The sequence below is a fragment of the Aspergillus flavus genome, chromosome 5, assembly GCF_009017415.1.
Source record: "Aspergillus flavus chromosome 5, complete sequence".
In the NCBI taxonomy this organism is placed as follows: domain Eukaryota; kingdom Fungi; phylum Ascomycota; class Eurotiomycetes; order Eurotiales; family Aspergillaceae; genus Aspergillus; species Aspergillus flavus.
The window spans coordinates 2,277,251-2,295,476 of NC_092408.1; the positions used below are offsets into that span (position 1 = coordinate 2,277,251).

The following is an 18,226-nucleotide window of genomic DNA, read 5'->3' on the forward strand; positions in this document are numbered from 1 at the left end:
GATCTCCAAATATTGGTAATAGATCTCGTAGATTGACTTACGATTGGAACCATCGATACAGCCTGCTATATGGAAATAAGGATCTGGATAGCGTACGGAATACTCCGTACATATGGTGTCCCTCTTAGGCCACCTCTTTCTCCGATTACAGTCCACGTGACGCGGAGATATACTAGGCCACTACAGATCACGTGAAATCCCGGCCCCTATAGCGTTCTAGAGCCCGCTTCCCCCTAATGCCCGTGCTTCAGCCCTGACATGCGAAGAGACACCGGCAAATAGGGTCTGGACGTCGAAAAGACCCCCTAGAAGGCTGGGTTTGCTAGAGTTGATAGGATCGCCACTTTTTGCTGCGGTCTGTCCCAGTTGCTGTGGGTTTCAAGGAGAAAAGAACTCGTGTATCTGGCCCCTCTCTTTTCTACCGCTGCTCCGCAGCGGGTATTAACTACTAGTGCCAGCCAGAAGTGCGAGGAACCGCATATCCAATTGAACCTGATACTACCCTTGCTATTACATAGGTTGGGAGCGGTAGGTGCTGTTATTCATTCGGAAGGACCTTTTTAGCGCCCAACGGAAGTCTTTGTGTGTTGTGAACAACGCTCATGCTGCGCCCTGCTCTTTCCCAGCGACGTCCGTCAAAATGCCAACCATCACGTCCTCACCCGACAAATCAAGACAAACCTCGGCTGGCAAATCGTTCTTTGGGAGGAAGCTGCATAAGGAAAAGCCAGTAGAAGATCGATATGACGGGAGCGGATCATTCGAAAACCTGGCGCCTCCTGGGAGTTCAGCTGGCTCTCGATCGTCCCGACACTCCAAAAGATCATCTGTTCAGTCTGTGGATTATCCACATGATATTGACCCCTCTGGACTGTCAATGACCGCCGGTGTCATCACGTCTATCCCTTTCGAAAGTCTACCCGCCGATACCAAGACGCCCATCCCAATCGAGTACCTATCTAAGCCCGAGCCATCGCGAAAAGAGCAAACGTCTAGTCATCCGTCGCCCAATCACTTGGCCAAAGGGGCCAGTGACTTCCATCAATACCCTGCGTGGAACCCCTCTTCCGTCCGAGATAACAATACATACTCACATCCTACTGGTCCTCGTCCACCGCCGCATGCCTCGAATTTAACAATGACTGGAAGTAATACGGGGGATAAAGGTGCCCGGTACCAACAATGGGGGCGACCAGGAAGTTCAGCCGCCAATACAGGATTCAGTCACAACTCTTCATCGACGGTTGACTCCTCATCTAATTCACGTATATCTTTCGATCAGGCTAGCGTTCATTCCTCGCTTTCTTCGAACACCCGCGGGTCTAGCTATTTCTCGTCTGATGGATCATCGCGTACGCTTACGACGCATTCGGCTGATCGAAGTACCTATTTCCCGGGTGGCAACCCAAACCGACTTTCAACTCAGTCGAACTGGCAGCCACCGCCGGCTGCACAGCCGAGACCTCCTCCAATCAACACAGAACAATATCTCGCTCGACCGAGGGATGATCGTGTTGTCGACCAGTTATTCTTGGAATTGATGCAGAAGCGAGGTTGGCAGAACCTCCCGGAACAGGCGAAGAGACAGATGCTCGCATATCCGGCTTCTAAGAAGTGGACACTTGTTCACCAAGACAGGTTGACAGAATTGCAAGGGGAACAAAAGCGCAGGCAGAATGCACGCCAGACACACGGTCATGACGGCCCAGCCGGTATTCTTGAGCGAGCAGATGAGGAGGGAAGCCCAGAATGGTACGTCAAGAAAGTCATGGATGACTCTATTACATCCAAGCAGCTGGCTAGCTTAAGTGTTAGCCTGAGGACACAACCGATCAGCTGGGTGAAAGCCTTTGTCGAGGCACAGGGTCAAATAGCTCTCACGAATGTTCTCTTGAAGATCAACCGCCGCAAGGCTTCAGGTCCTGTCCCCGCCCCTCCAACGGGCGATAAGGATTTAGATCACGAATATAATATCGTCAAGTGTCTGAAAGCGTTGATGAACAACAAGTATGGTGCGGATGATGCTCTAGCTCACCAGCAGGTCATTATAGCTCTTGTGAGCTCGTTACTCTCTCCTCGGCTTAATACTAGGAAACTAGTCAGCGAGGTTCTGACTTTCCTATGTCACTGGGCCGAAGGACATGGCCACCAGAAGGTCCTCCAAGCCATGGATCATGTCAAGAATCATCAGGGCGAAACCGGGCGTTTCGATGCCTGGATGCGGATAGTTGAAGTAACAATCGATGGTCGTGGAAAAATGGGTAGTCTAGTAGGTGCTAGCGAAGAATATCGCAGCGGTGGCATCGGAATGGAAAACCTTCTTATGGAGTATGCCGTTTCCACCATGCTTCTTATTAACATGTTGGTGGATGCGGGGGAGAATGACTTGCAATTGCGATGCCATATCCGGGCTCAGTTCATCTCTTGTGGAATCAAACGTCTTTTGACAAAGATGGAGGGCTTCCAGTATGAGGTCATCGACAAACAGATAGAGCGTTTCCGGGAGAATGAGGCCATTGACTACGAAGACCTTCTGCAGCGGGAGAGCAGCAGTATGAAAGATAGCATCGAGGGTGAAGTGAAGGATATGAGTGACCCGCTGCAAATTACCGATGCTATTGCAACTAAAATCCAGGGGACTCGAGCTCACGATTATTTTCTCTCTGCTATGCAACATCTACTCTTAATTCGTGAGAACTCTGGTGAAGATGGTTTACGCATGTATCAGCTTGTAGATGCTATGCTTAGTTACGTTGCTATGGATCGGAGACTTCCTGATCTCGATCTCCGACAGGGATTGACTTTTACCGTGCAGAGTCTTCTAGATCGGCTTCATACAGATGCAGAAGCGAGACGGGCATATGATGAATCTCTAGAGGCCCGTCAAATTGCGGAGGCTGCAATCGCTGAACGGGATGAGATGAAGGCACAGATTGAGCTAGGCGCGGATGGCTTGGTTAAGAAACTACAGAAACAGATTGATGAGCAAACAGGCATCATTGAGCTTCAGTCGAGGCAAAACGAGATGATTAAAGCTGAGGTCGCCGATCTCCAAAGGCTTCGGGCCCAAGAGCTTCAGCGCAATGAGTTGGAGACCCGCGAGCTTTATTTGATGCTTCGGGATGCTCAGGATATAGCTGCATCAAATGCTAAGAAGAACAACATGGCTGAGACAGATCCTTCGCATATGAGAGGTATCTTAGATCGTGAAAAACTCTTGGAGAGGCTGGAAATGCAACTCGAAAGGACGAAAACACAGTTCAAGTTAGAAGGCAAAGTCTGGGGGCAACACGGCCCCTCAGATCGGTTACGAGAGTTACGGGAGCAAATGGATGGTGAACCTGAACCCAGCGATGACTTCCAGGAACATGCGCGTCGAAATCTAGATAGCAACGCCCTAGGGTCTGTTTATCGAAAACGGAGCCTTGTTTCGGGAGGAGATGACACCGCTGGTGAGGGTCTGGAGCAGACCACCAACGAAGATGGTGAGATTGTGTATGAGAAAGCACGTCTTGTGGACATCCAGCGACCTCGGATGAACCCTGCTCAGGCTACTGGCCTTCTCGGCGAGATTACGGCGAAGGTTCCTAAGATTGGCGCCGAAGAGGGCGAAACGAAGGCGGCTGTTGACGAATCGCCTTTCCCTGAAGCAGAGACCCCGGCCATCAGAGTGGACGAGCCGAAAGGGGAGAGCACGGATGAAAAGGTCAATTCAACTGCTGTTGCTGGCCCTCCCCCTCCCCCGCCACCTCCTCCACCCCCACCTCCAGGGATGGGGGTAGGTGTCCCTCCTCCTCCTCCTCCGCCGCCGCCACCGCCGCCCCCTCCCCCAGGCTCAGCAACAGGTGTGCCTCCTCCCCCTCCGCCACCACCTCCACCCCCAGGGATGGGGGCAGGGATTCCCCCTCCGCCTCCCCCCCCGCCTCCTCCTGGTGCCGCTGGCAAAATGCCTCCTCCTCCTCCGCCTCCACCCTCCGGCGCTTCATTTGGCGCTCCTCCGCCACCACCTCCACCTGGTGCTTCAGTTGGAGGATGGAGAGCAAATTACATGGCTTCCCAGGCCGTTCCCTCCAAATCAACGGTCTTCTTGCCATCAATCAGACCTAAAAAGAAGCTCAAAGCACTTCATTGGGAGAAGGTTGATGCTCCTCAGGTGACTGTATGGGCATCTCATGCACTAACTCCCCAGGCGAAGGAGGAGAAGTATACCGAACTTGCCAAAAAGGGTGTATTGGATGAAGTTGAGAGGTTATTCATGGCGAAGGAGACCAAGATTTTTGGAGGCAGTGCGGCAGCCAAGCAGCGCAAAGACAAGAAGCAACTTATCTCTAATGAATTGTCTAAGAATTTGCAGATTGCCATGGCAAAATTCTCCCAATACCCTGCAGATGACGTTGTGCGGATGGTTATTCACTGTGACGCGGATATCCTTGACAACCAGGTTGTCATGGATTTCCTGCAACGTGATGAGCTCTGCACAATACCCGAAAACATATCGAAGCAGATGGCACCTTACAGCAGGGATTGGACAGGTCCGAATGCTGCTAGCTCTGAGCGGGAACAAGACCCGGCCGAGCTTACGCGTGAAGATCAAATTTATCTATATACTGCTTTCGAACTGAACCACTATTGGAAGGCGAGAATGCGTGCCCTTGCGTTGACCCGCTCCTATGAGCCAGACTACGAACATATATCCGCTAAGCTTCAGCAAGTTGTGAAAGTGAGCGAATCGCTGAGGGATTCTGTAGCTCTGATGAATGTGCTTGGCCTGATCTTAGACATCGGAAATTTCATGAACGATGCTAATAAGCAAGCTCAAGGTTTCAAACTGAGCTCGCTCGCTCGATTGGGTATGGTAAAAGATGACAAGAATGAAACTACTTTTGCAGATCTTGTCGAGCGGATCGTTCGCAATCAATATCCAGAATGGGAAGGGTTCGTTGATGACATCAATGGTGTCGTCGCCCTGCAGAAACTTAATGTCGATCAGTTGCGGACAGACGCTAAGAAGTACATTGACAATATTAAGAATGTACAGGCGAGTCTAGACGCTGGTAATTTAAGCGATCCTAAGAAATTTCACCCACAAGACCGCGTCAGCCAAGTCGTTCAAAGGAGTATGAAGGATGCTAGGCGCAAGGCTGAGCAAATGCAGCTCTATCTTGATGAGATGATTAAGTCGTACGATGACATTATGGTCTTCTACGGCGAAGACAACACGGATGAGGGCGCTCGACGAGACTTCTTTGCCAAGTTGGCTGCTTTCTTGCTTGAATGGAAGGTAAGTTGAGTTTGGGCCTGACCTAGAGTCCCATGCATGCTTGGGGATTTCGGCTAATGAAACATCAATCCACAGAAATCCAAAGAAAAGAATATATCGCTGGAGGAGGCTAGAAGGCGTACAGAAGCATCACTTGCTCGCAAACGTAATAATGCTGCTCTTGCAAACAATGCTGGCTCAGGTGAAACGTCACAACTGCCTGCCTCAAGCGGGGCCATGGATTCTCTTTTGGAGAAGCTACGAGCTGCAGCTCCTCAGGCTAGGGATCAGCGTGACCGTCGGCGTCGTGCTAGATTGAAGGAGCGACATCAAATCCGCGTGGCTTCGGGCCAAAGGATGCCGGACCTACCTGGAGCTGAAGGCGCAGAAGGTGGCGGAATCAATGATGGGAACGAAGTCAGTGACAATGTTGCCAGTATAGATGAACCAAGTACCACAGAGACAGGGCTTCTGAGCCCCCTCAGCCTGGGCTCGGAACCTGGAACCACAAGTAAAGATTCGACTCAGATTTCAGAGAGTGAAGATGTTGCAGATCGTGCTGCAAGCATGTTACAAGGTCTAAGAGATAATACCGATGGGGAGCGGTCCAGAAGACGAAAGGAAAGCGCTGAAGAAGAACGTCGAAAACGCAGATTACGGAGACGGAATGGGCCGACGGCTGGGAGTAAAGAGAGTGCCGAGCCCATGACACCGTCAACAACTGACTCGAAAGGTTTAGAAGAGTCTATCACTACTAGTCCAGAAGATGCCTCTTCGCAACGACCGGTTACTCCAGTCATCGTCGTGTCTCCAACAACAGAACAACACCACCGCTCTTCAAGCGACGATGAACCCAATGCCGACTCTCCTGGCAGATTTTCCGAACCGTCAAATTGATGTGTTCGCGTATCCGGCTTACTTTTCATAACCCCTGCTTCTCTCTCACACTCACTCTCTTTCTCTCTTTTCTTTTCTCTTCTTCTTTTTCCTCCTAATATAATACTTGATAGACTAGGGGACGTCGCCTTGGAACATTTTGCCTTGCTGAGTGTATAACATTTAAGTTTCCCCTTCTCTCTTTCTTTTTTTTCTCTCTCTTCCTCTTCGTTTTTTTCATTTTTTATTTGCATCTAAGTTGTCTACGTTGAAGACACACAGCTGGCGTGCTGGGTCCATCCTTTCACTGTTCTCGCTTTACGCCCTTTCTCCTGTTACTGGTTTTATTGAACATGATTTTCAAGAGTACATTGTTCTATCCACTTCCTTGCTTCCACAGCGAGCGACTCCTTTGTTTCCAATTCCCATCGGAATGATTTTCAGCTTATGTTTTGATTTCCCTCTTTGTACATACATAACGTCATATTTTCTTTGATGTGCATGGTTAGCAATTGTTTGTTGCATGTCGGTTGTGGTGGGTAATCGAGCGGCTTTTTTCATGGCGTATGGCCGCGTTTTTCGACGCGCAGGCGTGACGAGTTGACGCAGCTATCATTGATATACCTTCACACATTCATCTTATGGAGTCGGTGGTTTCTATGCATCAAACGCGCACGTGGTTGGTTGCAATGCATCTTACGATCTGAAGGTCACCAACGACGGAAACCATACTTGACAACTTCGGTGTAGGGACATAACAGACCCGAGCAATAAATAATTAAACAAGACTAGGGAAACATAAACGTACATCTATTCAATAAATCAGAAGAAAGCAAGGAGATAAAAAAATACTCTAGAAATAAACGTACTATTGATCTCCCACGTATCCACGTGACTATGTGCGATAAATCAACTCTTCCCACCTTGGAGAATCTTTTCTTTTGACCAACATACTTATTGGTTGGCTTCGCCGCAAGTGCCGTTTTGCGCATGCGAGTACCTTATTTTCGAAACTTGCGTCGGGTGATCCCCTTTCGCCTGTCATGGGCCAGGCATAGCTGCGCAATCTCTCGGGACTATGCCTATCCCTCGCGCTATGTCTTGTTTCCATCTCCGGCGGTACCGCAAAGCCGAACGTTTTCCGCTTCGCGACCGACACATTCGCTTATAGATGGGGACTCTACCATCTACGCCCTTTCGACTGCATCTGGCCGAGCTGCTATTGCGGTTGTGCGGGTATCAGGTCCGGGATGTGTGCGGGTAAGTTGAACTTATGTACAGCCTGTTGGGCTGCTAGGTGGCTGATGTTGTCTTTCACCATTAGATATATCAAGCGCTATGTCCAAAAGCGGCGCTTCCCCGACCGCGCTTTGCAGCTGTACGGACTTTATTTGACCCTACGCGTGAACCTTCCAGCAGCAGCGCCCTTGATGCAGGAGCCCTCGTGCTGTATTTCCCAGCCCCCAACACAGTTACCGGGGAGGACGTTCTTGAGTTACACCTTCACGGTGGGCCAGCGATTGTTAAGTCTGTCCTTACAGCTATCTCCCGCGTGAGTCAACCAGACTCGCTCGTTCGTTACGCCGAACCCGGCGAATTCACCCGTCGTGCCTTCATGAACAACCGACTGGACCTGCCGCAGATAGAAGCCCTCGGCGATACATTGTCTGCGGACACAGAACAGCAGCGTCGCCTGGCTGTCAGAGGTGCTAGTGATGCGCTATCTAGGCGATATGAGCAGTGGCGGCAGCAACTACTCTATGCTCGTGGGGAACTTGAAGCGCTGATCGATTTCGCTGAAGACCAGCATTTTGACGAGTCTTCTGATGAGCTGGTACTCTCAGTGGCGGCGCAAGTGCAGGCACTGCGGGTCCAAGTCGGGTTCCATATCCAGAACGCCTCCAAAGGGGAGCTGTTACGTCATGGAATCAAGATTGCTTTGCTCGGGGCGCCCAACGCGGGTAAGAGTTCTTTATTGAACCAGATCGTAGGGAAGGAGGCTGCTATTGTTAGCACCGAAGAAGGAACCACCCGTGATATCGTGGATGTTGGAGTCGACCTGAGCGGATGGTACTGCAAGCTTGGCGATATGGCCGGAATCCGTTCCGAGCCTGTTAATGGGAAAGAATCAGTTGTGATCGGGGCTGTTGAAAAAGAAGGTATTCGGCGCGCCAAAGCTCGCGCTCTGGAATCCGACGTTGTTATTGTGGTCTTGTCTCTGGAGAGAGGCGCCTTTGATGACATACCGTATCAGCTATCAATTGAGCAAGAAGTAGTCGAGGCGGTCAATGACTGTCTTGCAGCTGACAAGTGCATTGTTATTGCAATCAATAAATGCGACCGGCTGCCCTTGGATGTCCACAATAGCCAATTTTTACCAGAGCAGTTACTCGCCTCAGTGAGTGATCTATTTCCGACTGTGCCGCAGAAGCGCATCTTCGGCATCTCTTGTCGTGAGGCGCAACTGGAATCCGCACTGGAGCGGAAAGACCCGGGCCATCTACAAGAGTTCCTCCGGGGGCTTATCTCTACTTTCGAAGAAATTGCGTCTCCATCCGGTATCGAAGGTGATGCGAACGGAGACTATAATCTATCATATTGGGAAGATTCTCTAGGAGTGACGCATCGACAGAGTTCTAATCTACAAAGATGCCTGCAACACTTGGATGATTTCCTGGCCCAAACTTCCAGAAAACATGCGCCGTCAATGTTAGGTCATGAACATGAGCAGCAGCCTATTGAGATGGAAATAGATATCGTGACAGCCGCCGAGCACCTGCGCTTTGCGGCCGATGCGTTGGCGAAAATAACCGGAAAGGGCGAGAGCGGCGACGTGGAGGACGTTTTGGGGGTCGTGTTTGAGAAGTATGTGTCGCTGCTCATCCGGCGAAGCATTGGCTCTTTGCTAACTGTGTACTAGATTCTGCGTTGGGAAGTGAACCGTTGCAGCGTGCGCCAAGAGGGCTGCCTTGAGGATGCAGCTCTGCTGCCCCAGTTCACCTCTCACACCACAGGGACCGTCCATGACTGTCCCTCATGAGCACAGAAGAAATTGTTGACGGTTCAAGTAACCCAACTCTTTTTGCCGTTATCATTCGAGTCATTGTAACCGCCGCGACCTTGCGTGGCTGCAAAGCCGAACGGACCGGTTGGGTGAGGAGGGAAAGTCCGGAAAACCGAGGGGGCGTTATAGCCTCCTCGTCCCATTAACTGTTTGGTGTGAGTCGAGCACCAGTCGGACAGGTTACCCAATATATCCATCGTCATTCAAGACCTTTATCGCTACGGTCTGTTGTGGGACGGTATCTCAGTCGAGTTAAGGAGGTAGAAAGGGGGTGTGATGGCAATAATAGGAAGAGCGCAAAGACAAGACTAGGATCATAGAGGCAGACGAGGAGAAGTGATGAAAGAACAGAGGATGGAGAACGCTTGGTATGACCTCAAACTTTTGTGAATGATTGTAAATAGTAAAAAGAAGAAGAACATAGACATGAGTCGATTTTATACTCAATAGTCAGTCCTCGGGGCCAAAATCATGTCTGCCTCAAGGCATCAACGGCAATGAAGCAAAAGCAATGACTAACTTCGTTTGATCTATGCTGCCTGCTTATTTTGAACCATCGCCTTGCTTCTCGACTTTTTCACATGATCTTCCAAAGGTGAGACTTCTCTCTCCCTCTTTTTTTCTCCTTTTTTGGTAAAGGTCTTCTTACACTTTCTTAATAGTGTGACACCTCTGACAACAACTGCCGAAGACATCCCAGGTCCACCGACCAATTTTCATCTGTTGAGATTCCTCCTCTTTCATTTTCTACTACTCCTACTACTACTTGTTGTTATTCTTCTGCTGCTGCTGTCTTGGGAACTTGTCTATGAGTCATGTTGGATGCTGCAAGCTTATTGGGTGATGCAGGCTGATTCCAGGTCAAGTGCATCAGATCGAGGAGTCATTCCCCAGCTGGATACTAGTTTACCATTTGCGATGACCGTCGTTGCGTGTTCTGCGGGTTTCCCCGATCACTTCACGGTCTTGTTGATGGAGAGGCTTGGCTGCCATTGATTTACCCAACTCTATGAACCGAGAAGTCTCAACCATCGTTTCCTCGACTGTCGGAGCCTTCCGCCGTGGCCATTCCAATTCGCTGACTACACAACTCCTTCTGGCGCAGTGTATACCGACGATATTGACTCTGCGTCAGATTCTCTACCTGGGCGCTCATTCGAGACCCCTCGAACTAGTTTCACTGCAGGTGACGCTTCCAAGACAGGATCATTAATCATCGACACTGGGGATGCTGTTGAGCGTGGCTGGGACCATTCCTCTAAAAGGTGGTACACAGTGCCTGGAGGTAAATCGCTCAACGCTGAGCCTCCAACCGCTGCCGAGTTTACACCATTCTGCAAATGATAGGTCGAGACCACATTTTGCGGTCTTTCTGCTATATCTTGAAGGTACCGAGTGTGAGGTGTGGCAATGTGCTGCTCTGGCAGAGCCTGCAGGAGGGTGTCAGAGTCACGGCCGGGCCTCATATCACGGCGCATCTGCTCCGGGGTAGCGGATCGACTTGCGGGCAGGCCTTGTTCCAGTGTCCCGGGCAACTCTTGAATAACTGGAGCTTGTCCTATGGACGGCCCATACTGATCTCCAGCCAGCCCCGAAGGCCGATTTTGTCCCCTTATCGGCAATGTGCTCAGCGTCACATCACCCATAAATGGAGGGATCCTGGGCGGACTGCTCTGGGTCGTTGCCACTGGCCGCCGTCGTGACTCGCTCAACAAGTCCTGTATCTCGTTCTTCTTTTCTTCGGAGATATTAGCAGAAGGTGAAAAACCAATCCTTTCCGTCGTAAAGCCCTCACCGGCTCCCTCCATGACCCATCCCGTGGGACTACAGGACAGCAAGAGTCGCAAAACATCTACATGCCCGTAATGTGCTGCATGATGATACGGCTGCCATCCCTGTTCATCCCTTTTTAGGACGGAAGCGCCACGCTGAAGCAGAAGTGTTACAATGGGCAGGTGACCTCCTATTGCGGCCAAACAAAGAGGAGAATCTTCCTGCAACTTATCGTCGTACGGTAGAGATAGAGGTGAATCCCGATCTAGGAGACATTGAACTGCAGCTGTGTGCCCATACCGACATGCTGCACAAAGCGCCCGGTCTCCAATGGCATCTCGAGCTATCAAAGATGCGCCTTTATCGCAAAGTAAGTTAAGCAATGCTATAGATCCGCGAGCTGCGGCGAGATGAATTGGCCTTTGTTGATCCTTCGTTTGCACTTCTATATTGGCGCCCGAGATGAGCAGGAGCTTCACAATCCCAGTATAATCAGTTTTAGTGATACAAGCATAGTGAAGCGGAGCAAACCCGGAATGGCACTGCGTTTCCATTGGAGCACGCTTGCGAAGGAGCAATTCCACCACGGCAAATTTAGAATTCAGGACAGCCAAGTGCAGAGCTGACCGACCGGCAATGTTGGTCATAGCTAGAATGTCTTTCTTCTGACTCAGAAGGTCCACAATTTCTGTGTGTCCATTGTAAGAAGCCCAGTGCAACGCTGTCATGGAAGCATCATCGACCTGTCTAGTGGATGCTTTTCTCTTTAGCAGAGCCTGTGTCACCTGCAACCGGCCCATCGCCGCGGCACAGATAAAGGGCGTCCTGTTATCACTTCCAACCGCATCGATGTTCGCCTTGTGGTTAAGAAGAAGCTCAACCACGCCTAAGTGACCTTCTTCGCAGGCGTGGTGCAGTGCTGTCATCATCGTTCCATCTCTGGCTTCCAAGTCGGCGCCATTCAAAACCAAAAATTCAACAACAGCTTCATGGCCCCCCTTTGCGGCAGTATGCAGCGGAGTCATTTGGTTTTCAGCGCGCGTGTTAACCTTAGCTAGACCAGCAATCAAGATGTTTGCGGCTTCAAGTTGTCCACGTTCTGCTGCAAGCCAGAGCGCAGTTCTGCCCCTAGTATTTAGGGCTTCCGTGTCGCTGCCTTCCAAAAGAAGCAATTTGAGAACCTCACAGTGACCGCGAGAGGCAGCAAGGTGCAGGGCAGTCGACCCTGACTTATCGGTGACATTCAGCCGAGCGTTTCTTTGAAGGAGCAATTCAACGATTTCTTCGTTCCCACAGTGCGATGCCACCAGTAATGCATTTCTTCGAGTATTTACGTGGCAGGCTTCAATATCATGGCAACTTTCTATAAGCCTCTCAACATCCGAACGAGAGCCTGACTGGGCTGTCTTGACAATAAGTGGTGCAGCGGCTCCCTCGGGTGTTGTAAGGTCGATGCTGGTATGCATATCTCGTCCATTGATCCGCCGTGCTGCCGTTGACCCGCCTGTTAGGGCTCGTATGGGAGCTTGAGCCACCGACTTAGAGCGACCTAGTTGCCGGAATGCTGCACGAATCTTTTCCCGCTTGGAGCTCGAAGAGCGGCTGATGGGGGAAGAGGACGTGGAGTCTGATTGCCATCTCTGGAATTGTGTTGAATTCGGCTGAACGTTAGAGGGTCTGAAAGATACACTCTTACTATGGCCATGTCCCGGGCGGATTGTGTCATATGGTAGAACTGGCAGTACAAGACTGCTTGCCCGTGGCATATTTGGTCTGTTCACCGAACCGCTGCCGTAGCCTTCATCGGTACTCCGGCTTTCGTTGCCATTACTAGCAGTAGATTGTGATTCCGTTCTTGACCATGAACGATGGAGTACACGACGATAAGGGGGAGAGGAAAGTAGTCTTCGATCGAAGTCAAAGATAGTATCTCCGGACGAAGATTGGCGATAACTCAGGCTGGAGCTATCGGCGCGGGAGGCTGCGTAGCTGCTTGAGGACCGAAGTGTCGCTGTGTCACTGGCAACCTTCTGGATGATTTGACGGTTCTCCGCTTTGCGAAGTAGTTCGACTTGCTCAGACGTCGATCGACTGCGGTGGGTCAGCCCAAATTTACCGGTCATTAACCTGTAGATCGAATCTCACCATTGACAGGCCTGCACCAAGAGTTGTAGCGCGAGAACCTGAGCGTGTAACCTGTCCTGATGGGCTCGCATTATGTCCTCATTCCATAAAATTTTTACACGAGTACCTATCCCAAACTGTGTGTCATTGCCCCTGGTGAGGGCAGCGACCTGATCGGACAAGACGTCCATGACGGCCCGACAGCCATCCAGCGCAACAAAGAGGCCCTCGTCATATTCATTTTCTTCAGCTGTGTCGCGAGTATTGTATCTTGCCCACTCATCTAGCTGTGTAATGGCAGACTTGATGGTCACCAACTCTCCAATGAGTGACCGAATTGTGAGATCTGCGTGGCTGAACTTCTCGCGCAACGTCGCCAACCCCGCAGCGGTCTGTGTGATGACCTGCACTAGCTGAACTGCGCCAGAAATCACGCCAAATATAGAACCTGGATCCATAGGAACGTAATCCGTTTCCTCTCCAACGAAAGTATCATTAGATGATATGAAGGAAAGAGGAGTGTCGTGACAGGTCGTGGGTGTTTCCGTGGCAGACACGTTGACACCCTAAGAAGCACTAAGAGGAAAAGGCGATGGATAGCATGCAGATCACATCTACCCTAGGGAGAGAAGACTATCCTTAGAGCAAGGAGAAGAGAAAAAGCATGACTTGTATCGATGCTGACAGTGAAAAGCGTCCCCAAATCCACAGCTGCGGCGTTGACGGGTCGAACCCCAAACCCAAAGCATTATCGAAGAATCGGCTTTAGGAAAATTTATAGGTAAAGGAATGTTAATTAACTACAGCGGAGAAGATATGTAGGCTGACAAGACATGGGGTCCAGCTCGATCGTCCGAAACACAGCCACCAAGCCAGTCGCACAGGCAGTGCATCTTCATATTTTACAGCCACCTCCATAGTCGAGATTGAACCAATAATAACAATACTAATAATAATGACGATGATGAGAGTCACTCAGTATATAGAGACATTATTCGAAATACACAACAAAACCGCTCTTTTGTACATGAATAACCATCCCAAACCGTCTACCGCACCTGGCAACTAGAAAATAAATCCGCGGTAGGGGACAAAAAAGAGGAAAATTCTATCCATGCAGGAAAGGGGATCACAATGCTCGGGTATAAGATCATTTGAGGTTGAGAAATGTCCAGCGACTTCGACAGTAAACTGTTTAGGCCCCGATCTCGTTCTTGACCCATTTCTCCAGCCCTCCCTTGGCAATGATTTCTTGCACATTGGGAGGGAGTTCACCCACCTGGTGTGTCCACTTGGGACCATTCTCTCCCTCCTGGACCTCAATACGGCTTCTTCGGACGTCCCAGGTTAGGGTCCAGCCAGTGCGGCGTGTGAGGGATTTGTCACTTCCTTCTCCGGAGAAGCTCTCACGAAGACGGTTGATGAGACGGGGAACCTCCAGACCCATCAGGGCATTGTTAATACTGTTGCGAGAGAAGATATTGCCAAAGCTTCCCGACACAACGAGCGGGATCTTCTTTGCCAGAATGGCGGTCGCTGCCTGCTCTCTGGAGCTTCCACAGCCAAAGTTGAAACCAGTGACTAGAATGTCACCTTCTTTGGCGATCGACGAGAACTGAACATCGTAGTTGGACATGCAGACCTGAGCCATTGTCTCTTGGGAAACATCATCTTGGTAGGTATATTTGCCAGGATAGATACCATCGGTGTTGATGTTGTCTGCATCGCAGAAAACAATTTCACCCGAGACACGCTCTGGAAATCCAGGGTATACCTCCGTCAGAGAATCACCGGATGACTCCTCACTCTCTTCTGGAGCAAACTGCTTCTCACCATCGGCAACCAGATTATCAATCTGGCCGATCAATTTCTCCAAGGCTTGTTCGGCGGTAAGCATGCGATCCTCCTCCCGAATTCCGTCTCCTTCTCCACGCACAACTTCAGTCAAACCTTCCGGCGCCTGGTACCAGCCGGGCCCGCTGAGCTTTCCGGTCAAGGCGCTAGCGGCAACGACTTCGGGGCTACCAAGGTATGCTTTCGCATCGGTGCTACCCATACGGCCTTTGAAATTACGATTCGAGGCGCTGATTCCTACTTCTCCAGCCTCTAAGAGACCGGTCCCCAGCCCGATACATTGTGCGCATCCCGGCAGTAGTGGCGTAGCTCCGGCATCTAGTAAGGCCTGCCAATCACCGGCTTCTTCTGCAGCTAATTGCTCAGGGATAGATGCAGCTGCAACATAGAACTCAACACCATCGGCAATCTTGGGGACTTTGCCACCATTCTTTTCCGCAGCTTCCTTGAAGACTCTAGCAGCTGCAGCGATATCTGAAGCCCTGGAGTTGGTGCATGAAACGAGGTATGCCTTGTTAACTTTGATATTCTGGGCCTCGAGGTCCTTGAGAGGCGTGGCAACCTTCACCGAGTTTGGACCGGAAACGTAAGGGGAAAGTGTAGAAAGATCCAGGAAAAGTTCCTTAGCATATTTGGCGCCCTTGTCAGCAGTCAGAGGATTGGCAAACAGCTGCTCGAGGAGCGGGTGTGTGAAATGCTGGGGGGCTAGGGTCTTGAAGGGACCCTCCGCAAGCCCCATGGCTGCTGTTGTAGCCTTGCCTTTCAGCCATCCTTTCAATACATTGTCAATTGGGAACAGTCCAGACAAGGCACCCCATTCTGTCGTCATGTTGGCGATCGTTAACCGGGCATCTACCGATAGACTGCGCATAGTCTCCTCGGGGCCAGTAAATTCGATTGCATGGTTCAAAACATCGTCCTTATCGAACAATCCGCAAAGAGCGACGATCACATCCTTGCCGGTCACACCCGGTGGTAATACACCGGTTAAAGTGACCTTTGCAACCGGCGGGATCTGCCACCATGTCTTCCCAGTGGCCCAGATGCTAGCACCGTCCGTTCTCACTATTGGCGTACCCAAGCAGCCGACGCCACCGTACATGTTACTATGGCTATCGGAAGCGACCACAAGAGTACCGGGCCAAGCATAGCCTTCTTCGACCATGACTTGATGCCCAATACCTCTTCCGGCCGGATAAAACTCAACCCCCTGGTGCTTGGCAAAGTCTTCGATCTGACGATACTTCTGGAGATTCTTCTCCGACTTGTTCTGTACATCGTGGTCGAGCGTCATCACAATCTGCTTCGGATCATGTAGTTTCGTTGCACCAATAGACATGAATTTCAATGCAACAGGCCACGAATTGTCGTGAGTCATACACCGGTGAGGCGAGATAGTGACATAATCGCCGGATTTGACGAACTTATCCTTGGCCAAACCAACGGAGTATTTCTGAACGATCTTCTCTGTGAGTGTCTGCGGAACAGCTCTCGACGCCTGAAGGGAGGAGTAGACCGCAGCTGATGAGGGATCCTCCAATTGCGACTGGAAAATATCTTGGAAGTAGAACCTAGTGGAGGCGAACGCACGTCGTTGAGGAGTGCTCGGCACGCGCAGGAATGCCCAGCGCCTGCCAGGGCCACCGGATGGCATCAATCGAGACTGCATGGGATCAGCTAGACAACTAAGACTATACGGTAGAAAGGACCTACAGCCATTCTTGCCAGGAGACGTTCAAGCGTTGACCTTTCTTGCGAGAAAGTCTGGCGAATGAGAAGAAGCGCATTATTTCTCATTCTGGGGAAGCCGCCGGGAAAAGCGGCTAGTGCGCCAAGACTCTCCGCGATCGGAGGTCATGAGTCAAAAGTTTTCGACAACTAGGTAATCATTCTATATCTACTCCGTCCTTCTATACAAGTACAATACAAAATATAATACAAAAGAAGGATATCTAGCTTTTCCCTTTCTCTTTTACAACCACTTGACCGTCTGGGAAGGTCGTGGTCAGAGTTTCCACACAGCCCAATCCTTCAGGTCAAGTTCCTTGATGATCCCTTGAAGCGGTCCTTGAAGCTCCATACCTTGCGCCCAGAGCTTTGGTCCAGCCATGTAGCTAATGAAGCCTTCCGGTCCCGAGACTAAGATCATCTTGCGTTTCTGAGATCCCTCAACCGGGGTAGCCGAGTCCGCAACGTCTAATATAGCTTTCTTCCCAATGAATGTGTTTTCCTCGTCAACAAAATAGTCCACCGTGATCTGTCCCGGATACTGAGACTTGAGAGCCTCGAGCTCTCTGACAATGAGAGAAGGGAAAGGAGCAGTACTCTTCACGGGGTCAGCCGGAGATGGGTCGGCTGGTGGTGACTTTAAGAAGCCGGAGAACCAGGACGCTCGCGATCTAGACGTCATGATATTATCATTTGTTCCACCAACACAGTCGTCTCGTCTCCTATTTGCCCAAAGGATGTGTATCCTCGGTTTATGTGTTCCGTCCGTGCGGCGAAGGAGCGTATGTCCTGCCTGTAAGGCAGGAGCGATACCAGTTCCACCAGCAATAAAGAGAATTTGCTGGGTATCTACAGGGATCTCGCACTCAATTTGTGGACCTCGCATCTCTATGCGAGTTCCCATGTCCAGACCATGCAAATACCGTGACATTTCGCCGAAAGGGTCCCTACGAATGAAGAACCGTAGCGACTCATCCTCTTCGACCGACGTAGGAGGGAGAGGTGTATAGTCTCTTCCAATCTGTAGCTGCGGCTGTTTGAACATCACACTCCAGACCCCCGTCTTCCATGCTTCGTCATAGACCTGACAATTATCACTGGCCGGCTTGGGCGCTTTGAGAGTAAAAATACTACCAGTCGACGACACCGGCTCCTTTGAAACTAGGTAATAGGGTGTAAATGTGATGGGGTTCAGCGTCGTGGATTTCGATTCTTCTCGGGACTTGATATAAGCACCAACTCCAGCTGCTGCGATAGTCACAATAGCGACTCGAAGCCAAGGGCATTGTTCCGACGGCGACGATGCAGGGGAAGAGGAAGAGAAGGCATGGCGTCTCCGTATCCGACCAACCGACCTATAGAGGGGAAACGGTGAACTGAATAAAGATAAGGTCCGAGCCGATGTTCTAGGCTTCATGAGATCGTTGGGGGGGGGAAGGACGGGTTATCTTCATATGTTCACTCAGTACTCCGTAATTGCGGAAAAGATCTGGGGGCACAAGAACGCTAGACCTGATTTGGTAGAACGACGATCACTGCATTTCTTC

At 50.6% G+C, this 18,226-nt stretch overlaps 3 protein-coding genes across 3 annotated transcripts; 1 reads left to right on the forward strand and 2 right to left on the reverse strand.

Moving 5' to 3' along the window:
- Nucleotides 1-640: 640 nt before the first annotated feature.
- Nucleotides 641-9,075, forward strand: F9C07_2204068 (cytokinesis protein sepA; the record flags this gene model as incomplete). Its single annotated transcript, XM_041292983.2, has 5 exons — nucleotides 641-5,281; nucleotides 5,357-5,696; nucleotides 7,308-7,396; nucleotides 7,461-9,001; nucleotides 9,057-9,075. 5 exons carry the CDS (start codon nucleotides 641-643, stop codon nucleotides 9,073-9,075), a joined length of 6,630 nt encoding a protein of 2,209 aa, XP_041147769.2.
- A 1,207-nt stretch (nucleotides 9,076-10,282) lies between these two features.
- On the reverse strand, nucleotides 10,283-13,555 carry F9C07_6111 (ankyrin repeat protein; the record flags this gene model as incomplete). Its single annotated transcript, XM_041293013.1, has 2 exons — nucleotides 10,283-13,064; nucleotides 13,119-13,555. 2 exons carry the CDS (start codon nucleotides 13,553-13,555, stop codon nucleotides 10,283-10,285), a joined length of 3,219 nt encoding a protein of 1,072 aa, XP_041147770.1.
- Nucleotides 13,556-14,292: 737 nt separating this feature from the next.
- Nucleotides 14,293-18,096, reverse strand: F9C07_6110 (homoaconitase LysF; the record flags this gene model as incomplete). Its single annotated transcript, XM_041286422.2, has 2 exons — nucleotides 14,293-16,628; nucleotides 17,034-18,096. 2 exons carry the CDS (start codon nucleotides 18,094-18,096, stop codon nucleotides 14,293-14,295), a joined length of 3,399 nt encoding a protein of 1,132 aa, XP_041147771.2.
- Between the last annotated feature and the right edge of the window lie 130 nt (nucleotides 18,097-18,226).